The sequence below is a fragment of the Castanea sativa genome, chromosome 12 (genome assembly GCF_040712315.1).
Source record: "Castanea sativa cultivar Marrone di Chiusa Pesio chromosome 12, ASM4071231v1".
NCBI lineage: Eukaryota > Viridiplantae > Streptophyta > Magnoliopsida > Fagales > Fagaceae > Castanea > Castanea sativa.
This window is the reverse complement of record NC_134024.1, coordinates 49385740-49403382: the sequence shown is the minus strand read 5'-3', so window position 1 is coordinate 49403382 and position 17643 is coordinate 49385740. Positions and strand designations below refer to the sequence as shown.

The window sequence follows — 17643 nt, the reverse complement described above, 5'->3', positions numbered from 1 at the left end:
ATCACAAAAGTTAAAAACAAAGTTGCTAGTTTATCTGTGGTGGGAATGAGAGGGCGTGTGTTTGGTTATCAAAATTTCTTGAAGGGGGCTTATATTGAACACCTTATGTCCATGCCGATTGAAATCACTGACTGGTGGAAGGGTGACAGCGTAATTAGTGGTGGTGCTGACTCAAAGCTCTGCATTTCTTCTGGAATTTCTGTGCTGTGAGGTAAAAGCTGTTATACATAACCGCGATAATTGAATTATGGACTTACAATTGTAAAAGCCATTCTTTTCCAAGCCTGTGTATTCTGATATTGTCTGCTCTCTCCCCTCTTCACACCATCCTCTTCCAGTGTCAGTCTCATCTCAACTGTAGCGATAATCTGATTAGGTCCAGTCAACGCAAAGTTCAGTACTTGCATTAAAAGGAAAAAGAAAAAATAGAGAGGAATTTAATCAATCACCAAGCATATGAAGCACTTGGATAAACCGGAGAGCATAGGGTTGCCCAGGGTTAAAGAAGCAAGACTTTATATGTAACATATAAATTTAGACTGAATATTTTAACGTTATTAATTTGAATTTCGGTTGAGGTGGCAAAATTTGATTTTTTAGATTTACCCCACATTTTTGTTGTGACCACTGACCAGAGTGGTATGTAAGGTTTAGTACCAGAAAAATGGCATTCAGTTGCATTTGGGTACTGCATTTTAGGTACTGCTGATTATGGATGCAAATTTTTGTTGTTGCCTTCTGGTTTACATCCTGTGCCTTTTAGGAGCAAATTGTCGAGAGGTTCAAATTGACAGCACTCGAGGATTTACTAATGTTGCTTTAATGTTGGGGCTTAATAATTTTTGAACTATTTGTTTACGTTTGTTGCTTAAGCTGTTAGTATAACTAGAGTTTGGGAAACGTAGATGAATCAGAAGTTCACGTGAAACTTAAAATAGAAAATAAAGTTATAAGATCATGGTAAATGGAAAGCTGAAACTTTACTTGGTTGACTGTTTCTTTAGAGCAACCATCAATGAGCATAACACTGTAAAAAGAATTTCTGCTGCTTAAAATGAGTACTATCTGGAACAAAAATCGATCACCTGTCTCCTCCATCATTGAACAAAATATAACTGTGGTGGGACATCTTCCATCCATACAATAAGTTTGAAATGCTTTTTGCATATTTAGCTAGATCAGGCACTACTTGATTACCTTCTCTCTTAGTGCGAGAGTATGATAATTCATCAAAATTATTAGCTAAAGACTTGACATCATCTAACAACAAACCAAAAGGAGATAAATAGCTAGCATCCTCCCTTAAAGCTTTTATCACTGCTAACGAGTCACCCTCCAGGATAGCTCGTTTTATGCCAATTTCTGAAGCGAAAGAGAGGGCTGCAGCTGCTGCCATGGTTTCAATCTCACACCCACTGTATGCCACTGGGATTTTCTTCAAATAGGACGCCATAACCAACCCTTCATCGTTCCTTATAATCACACCAATCATAGACTTATTTTCATTCGTAAACACCGCACCGTCGAAGTTAATTTTTACTAACTCCACAGGGGGCGGCCTCCAACGTTTTCCTTCAGCTCTACTACTCTGTCTCACGATTTCATCAGTATCCACCTGCTGTGCTTTGAAGTCTTGCCACCAAGCTTTAGAGGCTGAAGCTACCTGATGAAGTAAATTTATGTGATAGGGACATAAGAGTAAATTTATACCCATTACATTTTCTATCATTTTATTTTTTCTTCCCATTCCAACAAAAGATTTTTCCATTCTTTTACTTTTTCATCCATTCAACTAAACACATGAGCGAAAATTAAGGTTATGTTTGGTAATTGCTTTTGTTTTTTGTTTTTTGGTTTTTAGAAACTTGTTTTTAGTAACAGAAATAAAAAAAATAGTATTCTTCTATTTTCAAAATCAAAATTTTAATGTAAAGATTTTGGTTTTATTTTTTGTTCCCACCAAGATTTGAAGCTTGGACTTCACTTAAGTGCATAGTTACACTTGTTTACTTTGTGTTTTCAAGCTCCCTTGGAAACTAAAAATTAAAAACACCTATTTGCTTATTTATAGTTTCCTTTCTAAATTTAGATGTGGATACTGTTTTTTTTTTTTTTCCTATTTGTTTTCAATTACCAAACAAGTTTTCAAGTCTAGAAAATAGAAAACAAATTTTGAAAATAGAAAATTGGGAAACAAATAGTTACCAAACTGTGGGGGTCAAAAACACAAAGCTACGATAACTAGCTTTGAATTGAGGATCAACACAACTAATATCTTGAGGATGAGAGATGGAAATCCACAAGGGGAAGATCACAAAGATAATTGGCGACAAATATAATTGAATTAAGGCTTTATATGCGTAGAAATTGTATTCTCAATGTACAAACAAAGGTTTTAAAGGATAGATATAAGTGAAGATTCTTCTCACTTTCTCTCTCTTGTTGTTCCTTTGATTTTTTCTGGATCTCCCTTCTTGTTGCTGTCCTCTTTCTTTTATAGCCACCCTCCTCTTCTTCTAGCTATCTTGCTCTTAGCTGTATTTATGGGGATACTTGTCACATTAGCATCTTCTCCCGCCATTTCTTGATCATGAAGATAGATTTTTGTGGGTGTTTCCATTGTCTAGGCCATTCATTCAACATTCAATGTGGCTGACATTAGGTGAGGAAAGCCCTTAATGTGGAGGTAACTATTACATTGGACTCTGCGTTTTCTTCAACGTGTTCCCCGAGAAAGTAGGTGACTAAAAGGTGTCCTTGGTGAAAGAATGACCGCTTCTCGGCTAGGCCATGTTTCCTCTAGAAGATGGGTTTCATGAATTACCTTTGTAGTGGGCCTAAATGGTCTCTTTTTAATAGGAGGTCCTTTTATCCCTCATCGGCCCCTAGGTTAGATCCACGGAATGGATGGGGTTTCTTAGGACTTCCTTTTTGGGTTAAGGTCTTCGAGGCAAATATAGGTCCACTCCTCCACACAAACATACCCTAAATCTTTTTTATCACCTCACTATTTTATATCACACACAGTTTTCAATCCCAACCAAACAAAGCCTTAAGTGTCGGTCAATCAATCTTGAGGGGTGGACAATTTTCTCCATTGCAATTAATATTTGAAAACTATTAGTACATTAAAGATTTGATGTTTGAAAAAAAATCAAAATTTCAATGACTATTTGTGTAATGGGAAAGGTTTTGTTGCATACATTGTTATGTGGCAGCAAAAAGAAAGCAACATGTGTCTAAGGGTTATGTGTAATGTACATATTATTAGCAAGACTCTTAGACACTTGTCCATTTCTTTTTGTAGCTGCATAATGCAGCAATTGTTGCATACAAGTATGCAGCAAAACCTTTCCTTTATGTAATAGGCAATGGTGCATAATTGTCGGCACAACCACAAAATAAGGTGTCTACAATAATATATAGGTCCAGTTAATGTGTGCCCTTAGGGCACACATTAAGCCATCTATTTATAGTAAAAAAAATTTGAGAATTGAAAAAGTACAGCTTTTTCAATTCTCGAATTTTTTTTTTCAAAAATAAATAATTATTTTGTACCCTTAAAGCAAACATTAGCAAAATTTATAATATATTTTTCAACAATCAATCACCCAAATCATATCCCTTCACTTTTCTATCATTTAAATTAAACATGCATGAGTGAATTTTTTTTTTTTCCATCCCCCGCGCCGGCCAATCAATCTCAAGGGGCACACCATTTTTTTCATTGCAATTAATGTTTGAAAATGATCAAAATCTCTAGGATCATTTCCCTAAGACACTACTTTATGTTACATCATTGTAGTTTATATTAATTTTTTGACTAATTTTATAGGGTGTAAAGCTAATACAACTGATTTTTTGATAAAAAAAAATCTGACATAAGATACAAAATACAATGATGTGATATAAAGTAATTTCTTAATAGGCCTATATGATAATATTAACATTTCCCTTAGGTAGTGCCATACCCACTATATTTTACAACCATCAATCACCCTGGGGGCGGAAAATTCCACACTTTTCAACGTTTCAAAGGAGTATTCAACCCTTTTCCATCCCTAGACAAACAAAAAATAAAGTGCCGGCGGCAGATTAATCTTGAGGGGGCGGAAAATTTTCACCACCTCTTAAAACTTTCAGTACTTTTAAGAATTTAAAAATCGAAAACGATGAAAGAGATCTATAGTCTATTGACGAAAACGACGAAGGGGACTGGTAGAATTAGATTTTGACTTAAAAAAAAAAAAAGGTCCTGAATAGAATACTGGAGTAGTTAGACTGTCAAATCAAGAAAATCCACAGCCGCCTAAAAAGGAATAAGGGTCCTCGCTCTTTTGTTTTTTATAGTTTCATCATTCTCTTTTTTGTCTTCTATACATAGATTGGATCAGACCCGATATTTGATATACTACTTCTTTTTTTTTTTTTTTAAAACAAAACTTTAGAAGTGAGTTCTATGCTGCTACCATTAACTTGAAAAAAAAAATGCCTGTATTCGGTAGGCTAGAGACTGAAGTAGCAGCTAAGGCTCCTGCTTATAAGTTCCACGAGGTTAACAGCAAGAGAATACATGAGACAGCCAAAATTTGCCCCAAGTATTTTCAGAAAATTGATTTAAAAGAAGGTGAATGGGGAGGAGAGGGCTCTGTCATGTGCTGGTATTTTGTCATTGGTAAGATAACTAAGATTTTTAATTTGTTGTTCATCTTCTTGATCGTGTATCTTTGGATTCTTCAACGTTTTATATGTCAAGGTTGCATGAAAAGCTTTTACGTTGTATAATATACATTCTCCTCTTCTACACATTTTTAGTTAACTTTATATTGTGGATATTGACAATTATATATATATATATATATATATAAATATAAATATATAATGAGAAACCATTATATATTTTATAAATGTATGATTTGAAAAATGTGTAAACTAATACCGTATATAATTTAAACCGTATAATTATGATTATTTTTAATTATGTATGTGCATATGTACAAGATTACACGCTAATTTTTCTTAATAAACAAAGAAAAGTAATAATTATGGTTCTCTTGAAACAATATATAGGTATAAAGAATTCGAATCTTCAAGATTTTTATTCCAAATTTTTTTTTGGGTAAAAGTGCATCCGGATCTTAAAAGGATGGGTTGAACTCTGATGTCCAAATAAGCGGATTTCAAAATTTTTATTTTTCTTTATAAAAAAATTTCTTCCAAAGGAAATCTTGACGTCCATTTTTTGCATTTATTTTCTCTTATCCAATCTCTTTTTTCTCTCTACTAACACCACCATCATCATTTTTATTATTTATTTATTAGCTTTATTAATAGTAGGAATAATAAATATATATATTTTTTAGAGAGTTTCAACCTATAACATCTACTCTTGATAATAACTTTTTATCATCAGACCAAGACACTAATCGGTTGTTCGTGTAGGAGGGGATTGAATCTCAGATCTCTTATTCAACTAGCAGAGACTTTACCAATTCAGCTAACTAGAATTCATGGAATAAAAAATATCTTATTGTTTTTGTTATTGTTGTTGTTGTTATTATTATTATTGTTAGTAATTAGTCGTATTATTAGTATTAGTATTAGAAGTTAGAAGTTAGAACTATAATAATAATTGGTAATCCTATTTTTTATTTAAGTTTAATCATTATCAATATATTGCTACTACTACAACAATTATCATTATCATTATTATTGCTACTACTACAACAATTACTCCGAACTACTATTTACATTTTCATTATCATAGAAAATAATAAACCCTATGAATTTAGTAATATTGTAATTTTTATGTTTTTGTTGTTGTTATCATCATCCCTATTATTATTCTTCAATACAAAGATAGTTAAGACTAGAAGAATTTGAACGATAGATATTTCTTTATTATTTAATTATCATTATTAGTACTACTAAAACTGCAACAACAATAACAACTGCTACTATTACAATTACTTGAAACCGCTACTTATATATATTTTCATTATCACAATAAATAATAAACCCTAAGAACTTAATAATTTGTTTAATTCTTATGTTGTGTTGTTGTTATTGTTATTATTAATATTTTTGTAATAATAATAATAATAATAATAATAATAATAATACAATGCTTAATTTCTTTATCTATTGACGGAAAAATGCCAATTGCCTCTCCAATTGTCTTACTCATATAATATCTCAAATAAATATATTCATTCCTTTTGAAATCTCTTTAGTAGTTAAGGAGCAAAACTGGATGCAAGAGTCATTATACACAATTTTATTTATTTATTAAATCACTAAAATCCTTAAACCCTTCAATTCCTGTTAAAGACATGGTTCTCTCTCTCTCTCTCTCTCTCTCTCTCTCTCCATAGTTTATCATTTCAATCATAATGTCTTTGCATCAAGTCTCTTCTCTTGTTATTCCATTTCTAATTCTTTTGTTATTCCATTGTTTTCCAAGAACATAATGGTAAGTCTAAATTAGTTTAATTAGGATGTTGGGTGCAAATTGCAAACTGACCTACTACTATAGACATACCATACTACAACAAAACTTTTTCAGGGTTACATTGGGCAGTGTCAATATTACAACTGACCGCACTTTTGTCACATTTAGCGGTTCTTTTATTTTTTTTTACTCACATTTGATGGTTCTATCATCACATTAAGTAGTTTCAACATCACATATAATCGTATTTTTGTCATATTTGACGGTTTCCTTATTTTTTTTGTTTACTCACATTTGACAGTTCTATTGTCACATTAAGTATTACACTATTACTAACATCATATATGATATAATCGTACCCAACCTAACCCAATCCACCCAATAATTGACGAATATTTAACAAAAATACCCTTAAAACCTAAACAACTAAAAATATATATATAAATACTCTTAGAACCTAAAATATGACCGAATGACCTTGAAACTTAAAAAATGACCAAAGTGACCTTGAAATCTAAAAAATGACTGAAATACCCTTATAGCCTAAAAAAATATTGTAATTCCTCCGAAACCTAAAAAAAAATTATCGAAATACCCTCAAAACCTTAAAAAAAAAAGTGTATATCTTAGTTTTGTATTATAAATATTAGTACTTTTCCCCCCTTCAATCTGCATTTTTTCTGATTCTTTTGTTATTCCATTTGTTTCCCAAGAACATATTGGAAAGTCCAAACCAGTTTGGTCAAGGTGTTGGGTGCAAGTCAATAAATAACCAAAATACCCCTCAAAAACATTTAAAAGGAGTAAAATATCCCTAAAACTTTGAAATAACCCAAACACACATAATGACAGTGATGATAACGGGTGATGGTTGGGAGAACATGTAAGTTTAGGCCCATAGACCTAGCACATGTACGTGCTTCTATAAGTTGGGATAATTTCAAATTCAATTAAGTTAGCCCAACACTTTAATAATATTTTGTAAAGTCCAAGTTGAAACGATGGTTTCCTTTTTTATATTAAATATATGTCAAATGAAATTACTAAAATAGTTAGCTTTAAATGAAACTTTAATATTAAAACTTTCAATTAATTAAAAAAATCTTCTAGTCAAAACAGTGTTCATAAAAATTTTAAAAGATCTAATAAAAGTTTGTGGGGAAAGATTTGTGCCTTTATGTCATCTAATGATTGGTATTTTCCAAATAAAAGAAGACCACTTGATTGAAACTTTTGCAATTGTTGCTTTGTGCATTTGGAACAATCAAAATACAAAACACCATGACAAGGTTATGACAACCTGCAAAATTTATAGTAGAGCAGTGGAATTGATGCAAGAGTACCGATCTGTGATTCAGGATATTCATGTTTTAGCCAAAAAGGAGAACATCGCAATTGCTAACAAAACATTCAGAAACTGCATATAATCGAAGAGAGAGAGAAAGAATGGCCTTGTTGGTGGACTTGACGCTCACATATAAACATCTGCACGGTTCCATATACAATGATATATATATATATATATATATATATATATATATATAAACAGAAAAAGTAAGAGTTTATGTCAATAATATCTTTATACTACATGTAAACCATATGTGAATATGTTTGTCTAGATCAAAACCATAACACCCAAAGATAGCAGCTTCAGTCTCACGATTAACGGATATCCTTGTACTGGTCAAGTTTCATGTTAGCTCCATCTAATTGAGCTTCTACATGAAAAAGAATAAATTCCCTTGGCAACATATCATCCCTTGAAACACCAATAAAGATATATGTCAGCATAGGCTGTAATGTGTTCATTATAGGTTCACTACAAGTTTTTGAAGCTATTACCTCACTGAGGAAAGCCAAAGGAACCTCGGAATTTTCATCAGCCAAAGAAATCCATAGAAGATCAATGTTCTAAATTACCATCTAATTGACATGCATTAGATTTTTATTTCAAGCAAATTTTAAATTTTAAATTTTTTTTATTGAGTTCTAACGTTTAACAACAATAAGGAAATAAAATTCAAGACTTAGTATTTACCTCAATTTTTGCTAATATTTTAAATATTTGAGTTCAACATTGAGTGCAAAATATCATATCTTGATACTATCAATTGTTGAACAGTACTCAACATCCTTAGACGGTTAGACCATGCTATCTTTTCTCTTAATAGAATTTCTTAAACACAAAGATAACTTGATTCTCTCTTCCCTTGAATCTATTGTCGGCGGACTTCTGCTCCAGTGCACTATTTGCATCTCCTTAGTAAGGGAGAAAAAAAAACTAATTAAAAACAACCAAATCTATGAAATAAAAACATTATCAAAATATGTCAGACCAGAGAATCCAATGAGGGCATAAGCCCAACACATATAGCAGTAGTCTCTCCGAAATTTAGACATTACATGATACTACGCTTAAAAATAAAATGTTTTTGCTATTGTCCTCAGCTAGTAGTATAACTGAATATCAATAATCAAGTCATATTTTGACAACTCTGAACTTTAATGTTGGAACCCAAAAATCTTGGTGTTGCTTCTAAAGTTTACAGACTCATAGACTAATCAATAAAACTAATCAAATCATTCAAACCCTCAAAAGCTACACCAAGTCAACATTTTTACATTCAAATAGATATTCCTAGAAGTCCTTCAATGTCAAGGTTTTATACAAGAGATAAAGTTAATTATGTTAGAAAGCATGCAAAAAAAAAAAAAAAATGTTCTTCATTACATTAATGACCAATTGTGACAAATAGTTGCAGAACTCTTCCACCACTATAAAATGCACAAATGAACATTCTAATTCCCATTATGTGCCAAATTGCGAATATCAAATTTTCTAAACAGTTGAAAATAAAAATAATTGAATACGCAATTGAATTTAGTAGCTAAAATCATGCCCACGACATTATCAAACATAACATAAAAGTCAAAAGCAATGAACATAAGTTATCACAACTAATTCCTGCGAATGTAATCCAAGAAGCTGATTTCCAATTCTCTTTTGCACTGAATATGCCCTCAAGACTTGTAAGCACTTCCAACAACACCAGTAAAGCAATAGTGTACCTAAAGCCTAGTTTATCATCATACACATAAGACCATCTGCATTTTCACCAAACTCACAAAGTTTTATATTCAAAGTACCACTAAACAAATACAGTCCCCAAAGCATTCAGAGTAAATTTCACAAATTAGAGAGATGTCACTTAATCATTGAAAGGCTTGTATTTTCATTGATACAGTTGTAAAGAAACTATTTCTTGTGGAAAGCTGTAGAACATTCTTTTTTTTTTTAAGAAAAGGCGATAGAGCTGTACATTCTTACATGTTGAACTCTGATTATAATTTCATTTATTATTTTGTTTGTTTGCCTTTTTGTTCTTTGATTTAGGTAGATTTTGTTCCTTTTAACAATCTTTTCATAAATAGGTTTTAAATTTAAGATGTTACCCTCCAATTATATGTTTTGTGGAAAGTAATTTTTGTTATTATTATGTTTTAGGGCGGAGGCTGTGTCTATACTTGTAGGCCATCCACAATGCGTATCTTCTGTGGTATGGCCACAGCAGGAAACAATATATTCTGCATCATGGGATCATTCTGTTAGATTATGGGATGCCAAGACTGGCAAAAAAATCTGACATAAAATACAATGATGTGATATAAAGTAATTTCTTAATAGGCTGACATGATAATATTAACATTTCCCTTAGGTAGTGCGATACCCACTATATTTTACAACCATCAATCACCCTGATCATATCTTGAGGGGTTGAAAATTCCACACTTTTCCACGTTTCAAAGGAGTATTCAACCCTTTTCCATCCCTAAACAAACAAAAAATAAAGTGCCGGCGGCGGATTAATCTTGAGGGGGCGGAAAATTTTCACCCCTTCTTAAGACTTTCAGTACTTTTAAGAATTTAAAAATTGAAAGCGATGAAAGAGATCTATTGACGAAAACGAGGAGACTGGTAGAATTAGACTTTGACTTTTAAAAAAAAGGTCCTGAACAGAATAATAGAGCAGTTAGACTGTCAAATCAAGAAAATCCACAGCCGCCTAAAATGGAAAAAGGGTCCTCACTCTTTTGTTTTTTTCGTTTCATCATTCTCTTTTTTGTCTTCTATATATAGATTGGATCAGACCCAATATTTGATATACTACTTTTTTTTTTAAACAAAACTTTAGAAGTGAGTTCCTAGCTGCTACCATTAACTTGAAAAAAAAAATGCCTGTATTCCGTAGGCTAGAGACCGAAGTAGCGGCCAAGGCTCCTGCTTATAAGTTCCACGAGGTTAACAGCAAGAGAATACATGAGACAGCCAAAATTTGCCCCAAGTATTTTCAGAAAATTGATTTAAAAGAAGGTGAATGGGGAGGAGAGGGCTCTGTCACGTGCTGGTATTTTGTCATTGGTAAGTTAACTAAGATTTTTAATTTGTTGTTCATCTTCATCATGTATCTTTGGATTCTTCAACGTTTTATATTTCAGGGTTGCATGAAAAGCTTTTACGTTGTATAATATACATTCTCCTCCTCTCCAAATTTTTAGTTAACTTTATATTGTGGATATTGCCAATTTTATATATATAATACGAGAAATTATTACATATTTTATAAATATAAAGTTTAAAAAATATGTAAACTAATACCATATTTTAATTGGTTTACAATGGGTTACAACCAGTAAGATTAAGAGAGGAGGTAATAAGGTAGCACATGTTTTAGCTCAATATATTAGAAACTTAGATTTTGATTTGTATTGGATGGAGGATTCTCCCTTACCAGTTTTGAAAGCTTTGTATTAGGATTTTATTTTATTATAATTGAATGAATGGCATTCCCTTCTCAAAAAAAATTGTTTTTAATTGTACTCATATATATATGCACGAGATTATACGCTAGTTTTTCTTAATAGACGAAGAAAGTTAATAATTATGGTTCTCTTGAAACAATTAATAGGTATAATGAATTCGAATCTTCAAGATTTTTATTCCAATTTTTTTTTTTTTTTGAGTAAAAGTGCATCCGGACCTTGAAAGGATGGGTTGAACTCTGATGTCCAAAGAAGCGGATTTCAAAATTTTTATTTTTCTTTATAAAAAAATTTCTTCCAAGGGAAATCTTGATGTCCATTTTTTGCATTTATTTTCTCTTATCCAATCTCTTTTTTCTCTCTACTAATACCACCATCATCATTATTATTATTTATTTATTAGCTTTATTAATAGTAGGAATAATAAATATATATTTTTTTAGAGAGTTTCAACCTATTACATCTATTCTTAATAATAACTCTTTATCATCAGACCAAAACACTAATCGATTGTTCGTGTAGGAGAAGATTGAACTCTAAATCTTTTATTCAACCATCAAAGACTTTATCAGTTGAGCTAACTGGAATTCATGGAATAATAAATATCTTATTGTTGTTGTTAGTAATTAGTCGTATTATTTGTATTAGTACTAGAAGTTAGAAGTTAGAACTATAATAATAATTAGTAATCCTATCTTTTATTTAAGTTTAATCATTATCATTATTATTGCTGCTACTACAACAATTATCATTTTCATTATTATTGCTACTACTACAACAATTACTCCAAACTACTATTTACATTTTCATTATCATAGAAAATAATAAACCCTATGAATTTAGTAATATTGTAATTTTTACGTTTTTGTTGTTGTTATCATCATCCCTATTATTATTCTTGAATACAAAGATAGTTAAGACTGGAAAATTTGAAAGATAGATATTTCTTTATTATTTAATTATCATTATTACTACCACTAAAACTGCAATAACAATAACAACTGCTACTACTACAATTACTTGAAACCACTATTTATATTTTCATTATCACAATAAATAATAAACCCTAAGAACTTAATAATTTGTTTAATTCTTATGTTGTGTTGTTGTTGTTGTTATTATTAATATTTTTGTTATAATAATAATAATAATAATAATAATAATAATAATAATAATAATAATAATAATAATAATAATAATAATAATAATAATAATAATAATACAATGCTTAATTTCTTTATCTATTGACGGAAAACAGCCAATTGCCTCTCCAATTTTCTTACTCATATAATATCTCAAATAAATATATTCATTCCTTTTGATAAATTTAATTTCTTAGAAATCGGTTAAGGCAAAAAAAAAAAAAAAAAAGTAATGCTGTTACACAGTTTTTATGTTTTTCAAAACAAATATCATCATTGTTGAAGTTGTGGGTACATGCATGAGTGTCACATGCCTCCATTGTTTACGGATGATCACTTTAACAATTGTGAAATTTGTTGTAAGAAAATTTGAGTTCGTAGCATTATTGAAAAAAAATTGTTATGTTAACCAATGTCATTTGTACTCATCAAAATGGTTTCGACAGGTACCACCTGCAATGGAAAATAGTAAAAACTAAAAAATATATAAGATTTAAACTAAAATTAAGTTACACGAATCCTAGAACCAATAGATTACTTTAAAAAAATTCAACTTGAATGGGACCCAAAAGAAAATACTCCTCTCTCTTGCTCTCTCAAAAAATATATATTTCAACTAGTCACTTTATTAATACGCGCACTTCTTCTCAACAAAAAAAAAAAAAAAAACTGTAGCTCTTGTCAACAAGTTTCATCAAACCATTTTTTTCTCTCTTTTGACCTTGAACTTATTATCAAAGGTCATATTTAAGATAAGTAAATTTATTTTATGTTTTGCTTAATATGCTTTATATACAATTGTTGTTAAAAACTCTATTCTTAATTTGATTTTAAGTGAATTTGCCGACTACTTGTAAAGGATTTTCTTTTAAAAAATTTTTATTAGCCAAAAACAATATATAACACAAAAATTAAGTGAAAATCACACAAATAAACCGAAAATTTTTTTTACTTAAAGTTATCACCTTAAAACTAAAATTCTATCAAGGCGGGTTGAAATGAGAAAAAATATATATAATAGGGATTTGCTTTCGTATTTAAAATTATTAGAATATATATGCACGTCCTTCAATACCAAGCCCAAAAAATGAAATTTTTTATTGATAATCCAACAAATCCAAAGAACTTCTTCAAACATAACCACAGTTGAATCTGAGAAAAGGATAAGAAGTCGCAAAGGTAAAAGAGCAAATGATACTGAGTCTAAAAACAAAACTGAACAAACTATTAAGGAATGCCTTTTGTCTCTAAGAAAGTGAGGTTTCCTTGGAGATTTTCCTTAGTCCTTTGCTCACCATATCCTGTTCAATTCCAAATGTTTATAGATATCTTTGATTTAATATATATATATATATATATATATATTTAATTTATTTACATATAATTTAATCTATCTTATAAATATCATATTTATATACATACTCTACTACCATCCCTAAAACAATTCTCTCTCTTACCAGTATTTGTGTATATACTGTATTATTATAGCATATATTTATAATTTTATTTTTATATATCCTTGATCTATGCGGATTTGATTGATAAGTGTGTGTTGTGTGGGTATTTACTTTTATTATATATGTACGTATTTGGCCAATAGTATGTTTAAAACGTGTCTAACATGTATGGAAAACTACATTATATATATATATATATATATATATATATATATATATATATATATTAAAGTGGGCAAGAATATAAAAGGGTGAAGTTTATCATGCCCATTCTTGTTTTAATGTTTTTACAATTGATTGTTTTTGTTTGAGACTGTAGATGGGAAAGCTGTAATGTCTAGGGAGATACTTGAAAAGGTGGATAACGAAAACCAGTCAGTCACATACAATGTGATTGGAGGAGTACTCAAGGAGACTTACCAGAGTTTCAAATTTATTGTTCAAGCCATTCCAAAAGACGAGGGGAGTTTGGTCCGTTGGACTTTAATATATGAGAAACTAAATGTAGACGTTCCTGATCCAAATGCAATGCTTCAGTTTGGAATTGATGTGACCGCAGAAATTGATGCATATCTAATGCAGGAGGAGCTGGAAAAAAAGACTATAGCATGATTCATATGAAATAGCATGATATGTTTTAGCAAAAAAAAACCAGAAGAAGAAGAAGAATAAGCACAATATGTTGTGTTAAATAAAAGTTCGGGAGTATAGGACTTTGTATTATTGATAATATGTACTCGTCGTATGTTATATTTTGTATGCTAATAAGCACAATATGTTGTGTACTATAAAAGTTCGGGAGAATAAGAGTTACTCGTATTGTGTCTCATATGTACTTTCATGTTATCTTTGTATGCACATGATATGGGTATCTTCCTTTATTGCCTCATGCAGCTTGTTCTCAGGATTGTACTATTGTATACTTTAAATTAATAATGCTTCCAGTTTATGTATTGAAAACTATATTAAGTAATACTACATTCACAAACTATTTTAGAACATTTTTACAAAATGATTTTGTCATGTTGTAGCCAACTTTTTATTGGTTCATCTATGAACCAACTACGAACATCATTTTTTTATTTACTAATAACCGCTCACCACATCAGAACTTTTTGTAAAAAAGTTTATATCTCTAACATTTTTCTTATATATTAGAATAGTTAATATGTGCAATAAATGGGAATGCATTGGGGCTTACAATTCACTTTGTGACTCATTCCTTTCTATCTAGTGTTCTTAACACGGACGTCCAAATGCCACCTTAGGCTAAGGATAATGTAGGGACAATATGCAAAATAGTCAATGGTAACATGGAAAGCAGCCGTGCTTTTTGGAAATACATCTCAAATGGTCCAATATCGAAATAAGCTTTTTGGTGGTCTGTGATTTGAAAATGCTCAATTTGAAAATCTCACGATTTGAAAATCTTAACAAGAAGCATCCAAAATTGAAAAGTTTCCCATTTTGAAATTGCAAACTTGCTTTTTTGGGAAAAAACAATGAAAGCATCCTGATTTGAAATTGCAAATATGTTTTTTATTGGCAAAATCAGTGAACCAAATGGGCCCTACTTTTGAAAAGAAAATTCTAAAGAAAATTGAAAACTTAATTGATATTGACACGAGGTCTAGAAGAGGTTAGGAATGGTCATAAACTCTACGCGGGGTAGGCCTCGAGAAGAAATGAAGGGCGGAGTTGAATTTGAGAGACTAATCAAAATTCAAAATCATTTCTAATCTGAGAATCCCCAATATGAAATATCCAACGTCCTATATCTGTCTGTGCTCCGTAGAAGCTGGGTTTTCCAACCCTCAATAAAAGTCACGACTAAAAGTCATTTCCAACCCTTGCCAAGATGGACAGCTGATACCATTACTATCAATTATATTAAAACTTGCGGTTGTCCGGTGCGATGCGCGTGCTCATTAGTAATTAATATTGTAATAATATATATATGTACATATAAGTAATCATAAGTGGGTTCCAGTTAGTTCAACTGGTAAAGTCTCTGATAGTTGTATAAGAGATCTGGGGTTCAATTCCCGCCTACACCAAAAACTGATTGGTGTCTTAGTCTAATGATAAAGAGCTATCATCGGGAGCAGACGCCATATGTTGAAACTCTCTCAAAAAAAAAAAGTAATCATAATTAATTAGACCCTAAAAATGCCATTATATGCCAATTGATTTTTTTTTTTTTTATCAAGTGTACATTCTTACATTTGATGTTTTCAATATAAAAATTCTTATTATTTCTTTTTTTTTTTAGAGAAATATTTCTTTTTTTAATATAAAAAAACATATGAACTATTGAAGGTTGAACATCAAAGATTTAAGATTTTTAATATTTAATTTGCAAAACTAAATATATATGTCAAGAGATTAAAAATATAACAGCAATTAAGCAGAGAAATATAAAATTATACTATTTCATATTTTACGTTTAATTTTACATATATCTGAGTACCTTAATCACTTATAAGATTAAGCATTTGCCAAAAATATAAATAAACACAAATAACACATATAAAAACTCTATGTCTTCCCTAAACATACCTTTAAGAAGCTTCAAATGTTGTTGAAGCACTATATCAAGTTTTGAAGTTTAAATCATATGCACCTAAAATCAAAGTCAATTTCATACTTTTCTAACTCTCTCTCTCTCTCTCTCTCTCTCTCTCTCTCTCTCTCTCTCTCTCTCTCTCTCTATTATCATTTCAGAATCTCTCACTTTATTACTCTCTTCTCGGCATTCTTCGTTCTCACTTTATCTATTATAAGTCCTTTTTTTTCTTTGTCCCTTTGTTAGTATAAAGAAATTGTAATTTCTTTTTCCTGTGATGTTGATATATATATATATATATATAAAAGTTATCTCTTTATGAGATTTTATATAATTTAAATTTCTTAGTGACCAACTTAAGAAAAAATTATAGAGTCACCCCTAGTTATGTTTGTTATTATTTAGACTAATTTTTATTGTTGTTATTTAAGTGTTCGTTTGAAATAGCTTATTTAACTGAAATTGAAAACTTTTTGCTGCAAGTGTAGAAAAAATGTTAAAAAATAAGTTGAATAATACAGTGGAACTCATGAATAGTAACAAAAAATGCAGTGAAATCCATAAATAGCAGCAAAAATAAGCTGAAAGTGGAGATAACCCAAACGCACACTAAACCTCTTTTTATTTATTTAAGGGGTTAAGGATTATGTTTGAGGGAGCAAATTTATTTTTAGAGTAATATTATATTTACAAAATTTTCTCTATAAATCTTATGTGACAAATTGTTATTAGAGGGTTAAAAGTGGTGTCAATATTAAGTGCAAATCAGAATTAGCAATTGCTTACTAGTTACTACATAGAATTTATTGTGAAAATGTTATGAATGTAGTATTACTCTTTTTTTTTTTTTATTGAACTCAAATTTTTGTGATTCTCAAGTTAAGGTATTTTAATATTTTTATTAAAATAGTTAAAATAGTTAAAATAGATTAGATTACTTTAGTTGCTTTGGTATATTATTTACCATTTGATCCATAAACTCATCATTTATGCATTATTTTAAACTACAAAAAGTTGAATTTTGACAATTGATTGATGACATGACTATTAATCTTTGATCACTTTGAAATTTTGTAAGTATGACGAATATATGAAGATAATATAATTTAACAGTAAATTTGTCAATATTTGCATCCAATTAAAAAATATTTATCATATAATGACCGTACTTTCTTTTACTTACAAAGAATATAATACCCTATAAAG

The 17643-nt window shown here is 30.2% G+C and overlaps 2 protein-coding genes across 2 annotated transcripts; one reads left to right on the top strand and one right to left on the bottom strand.

The window, feature by feature from the left end:
* Positions 1 to 1081: 1081 nt before the first annotated feature.
* LOC142620837 (uncharacterized) lies at positions 1082 to 2581 on the bottom strand. The gene is made up of 2 exons (XM_075794135.1): positions 2561 to 2581; positions 1082 to 1663 (listed from the first exon to the last, which is right to left on the bottom strand). The coding sequence occupies exons 1-2, from the start codon at positions 2579 to 2581 to the stop codon at positions 1082 to 1084; spliced, it is 603 nt and encodes a 200-aa protein (XP_075650250.1).
* Positions 2582 to 10616: 8035 nt separating this feature from the next.
* On the top strand, positions 10617 to 14809 carry LOC142620952 (MLP-like protein 43). Its single transcript, XM_075794274.1, has 2 exons — positions 10617 to 10871; positions 14191 to 14809. Exons 1-2 carry the CDS (start codon positions 10685 to 10687, stop codon positions 14481 to 14483), a joined length of 480 nt encoding a protein of 159 aa, XP_075650389.1. The 5' UTR covers positions 10617 to 10684; the 3' UTR covers positions 14484 to 14809.
* The last annotated feature ends 2834 nt before the right edge of the window (positions 14810 to 17643 follow it).

Excerpts from the sequence above, each read along its gene's own strand:
- LOC142620837 (XM_075794135.1), bottom strand. The coding sequence starts at position 2,581 with ATGGCGGGAGAAGATGCTAAT. Across the intron at positions 1,664-2,560 it reads TGGCGGGAGAAGATGCTAAT|GTAGCTTCAGCCTCTAAAGC; the intron begins GTGACAAGTATC and ends TTACTTCATCAG.
- LOC142620952 (XM_075794274.1), top strand. The coding sequence starts at position 10,685 with ATGCCTGTATTCCGTAGGCTAGAGACCGAAGTAGCGGCCAAGGCTCCT. Across the intron at positions 10,872-14,190 it reads GTGCTGGTATTTTGTCATTG|ATGGGAAAGCTGTAATGTCT; the intron begins GTAAGTTAACTA and ends TTGAGACTGTAG.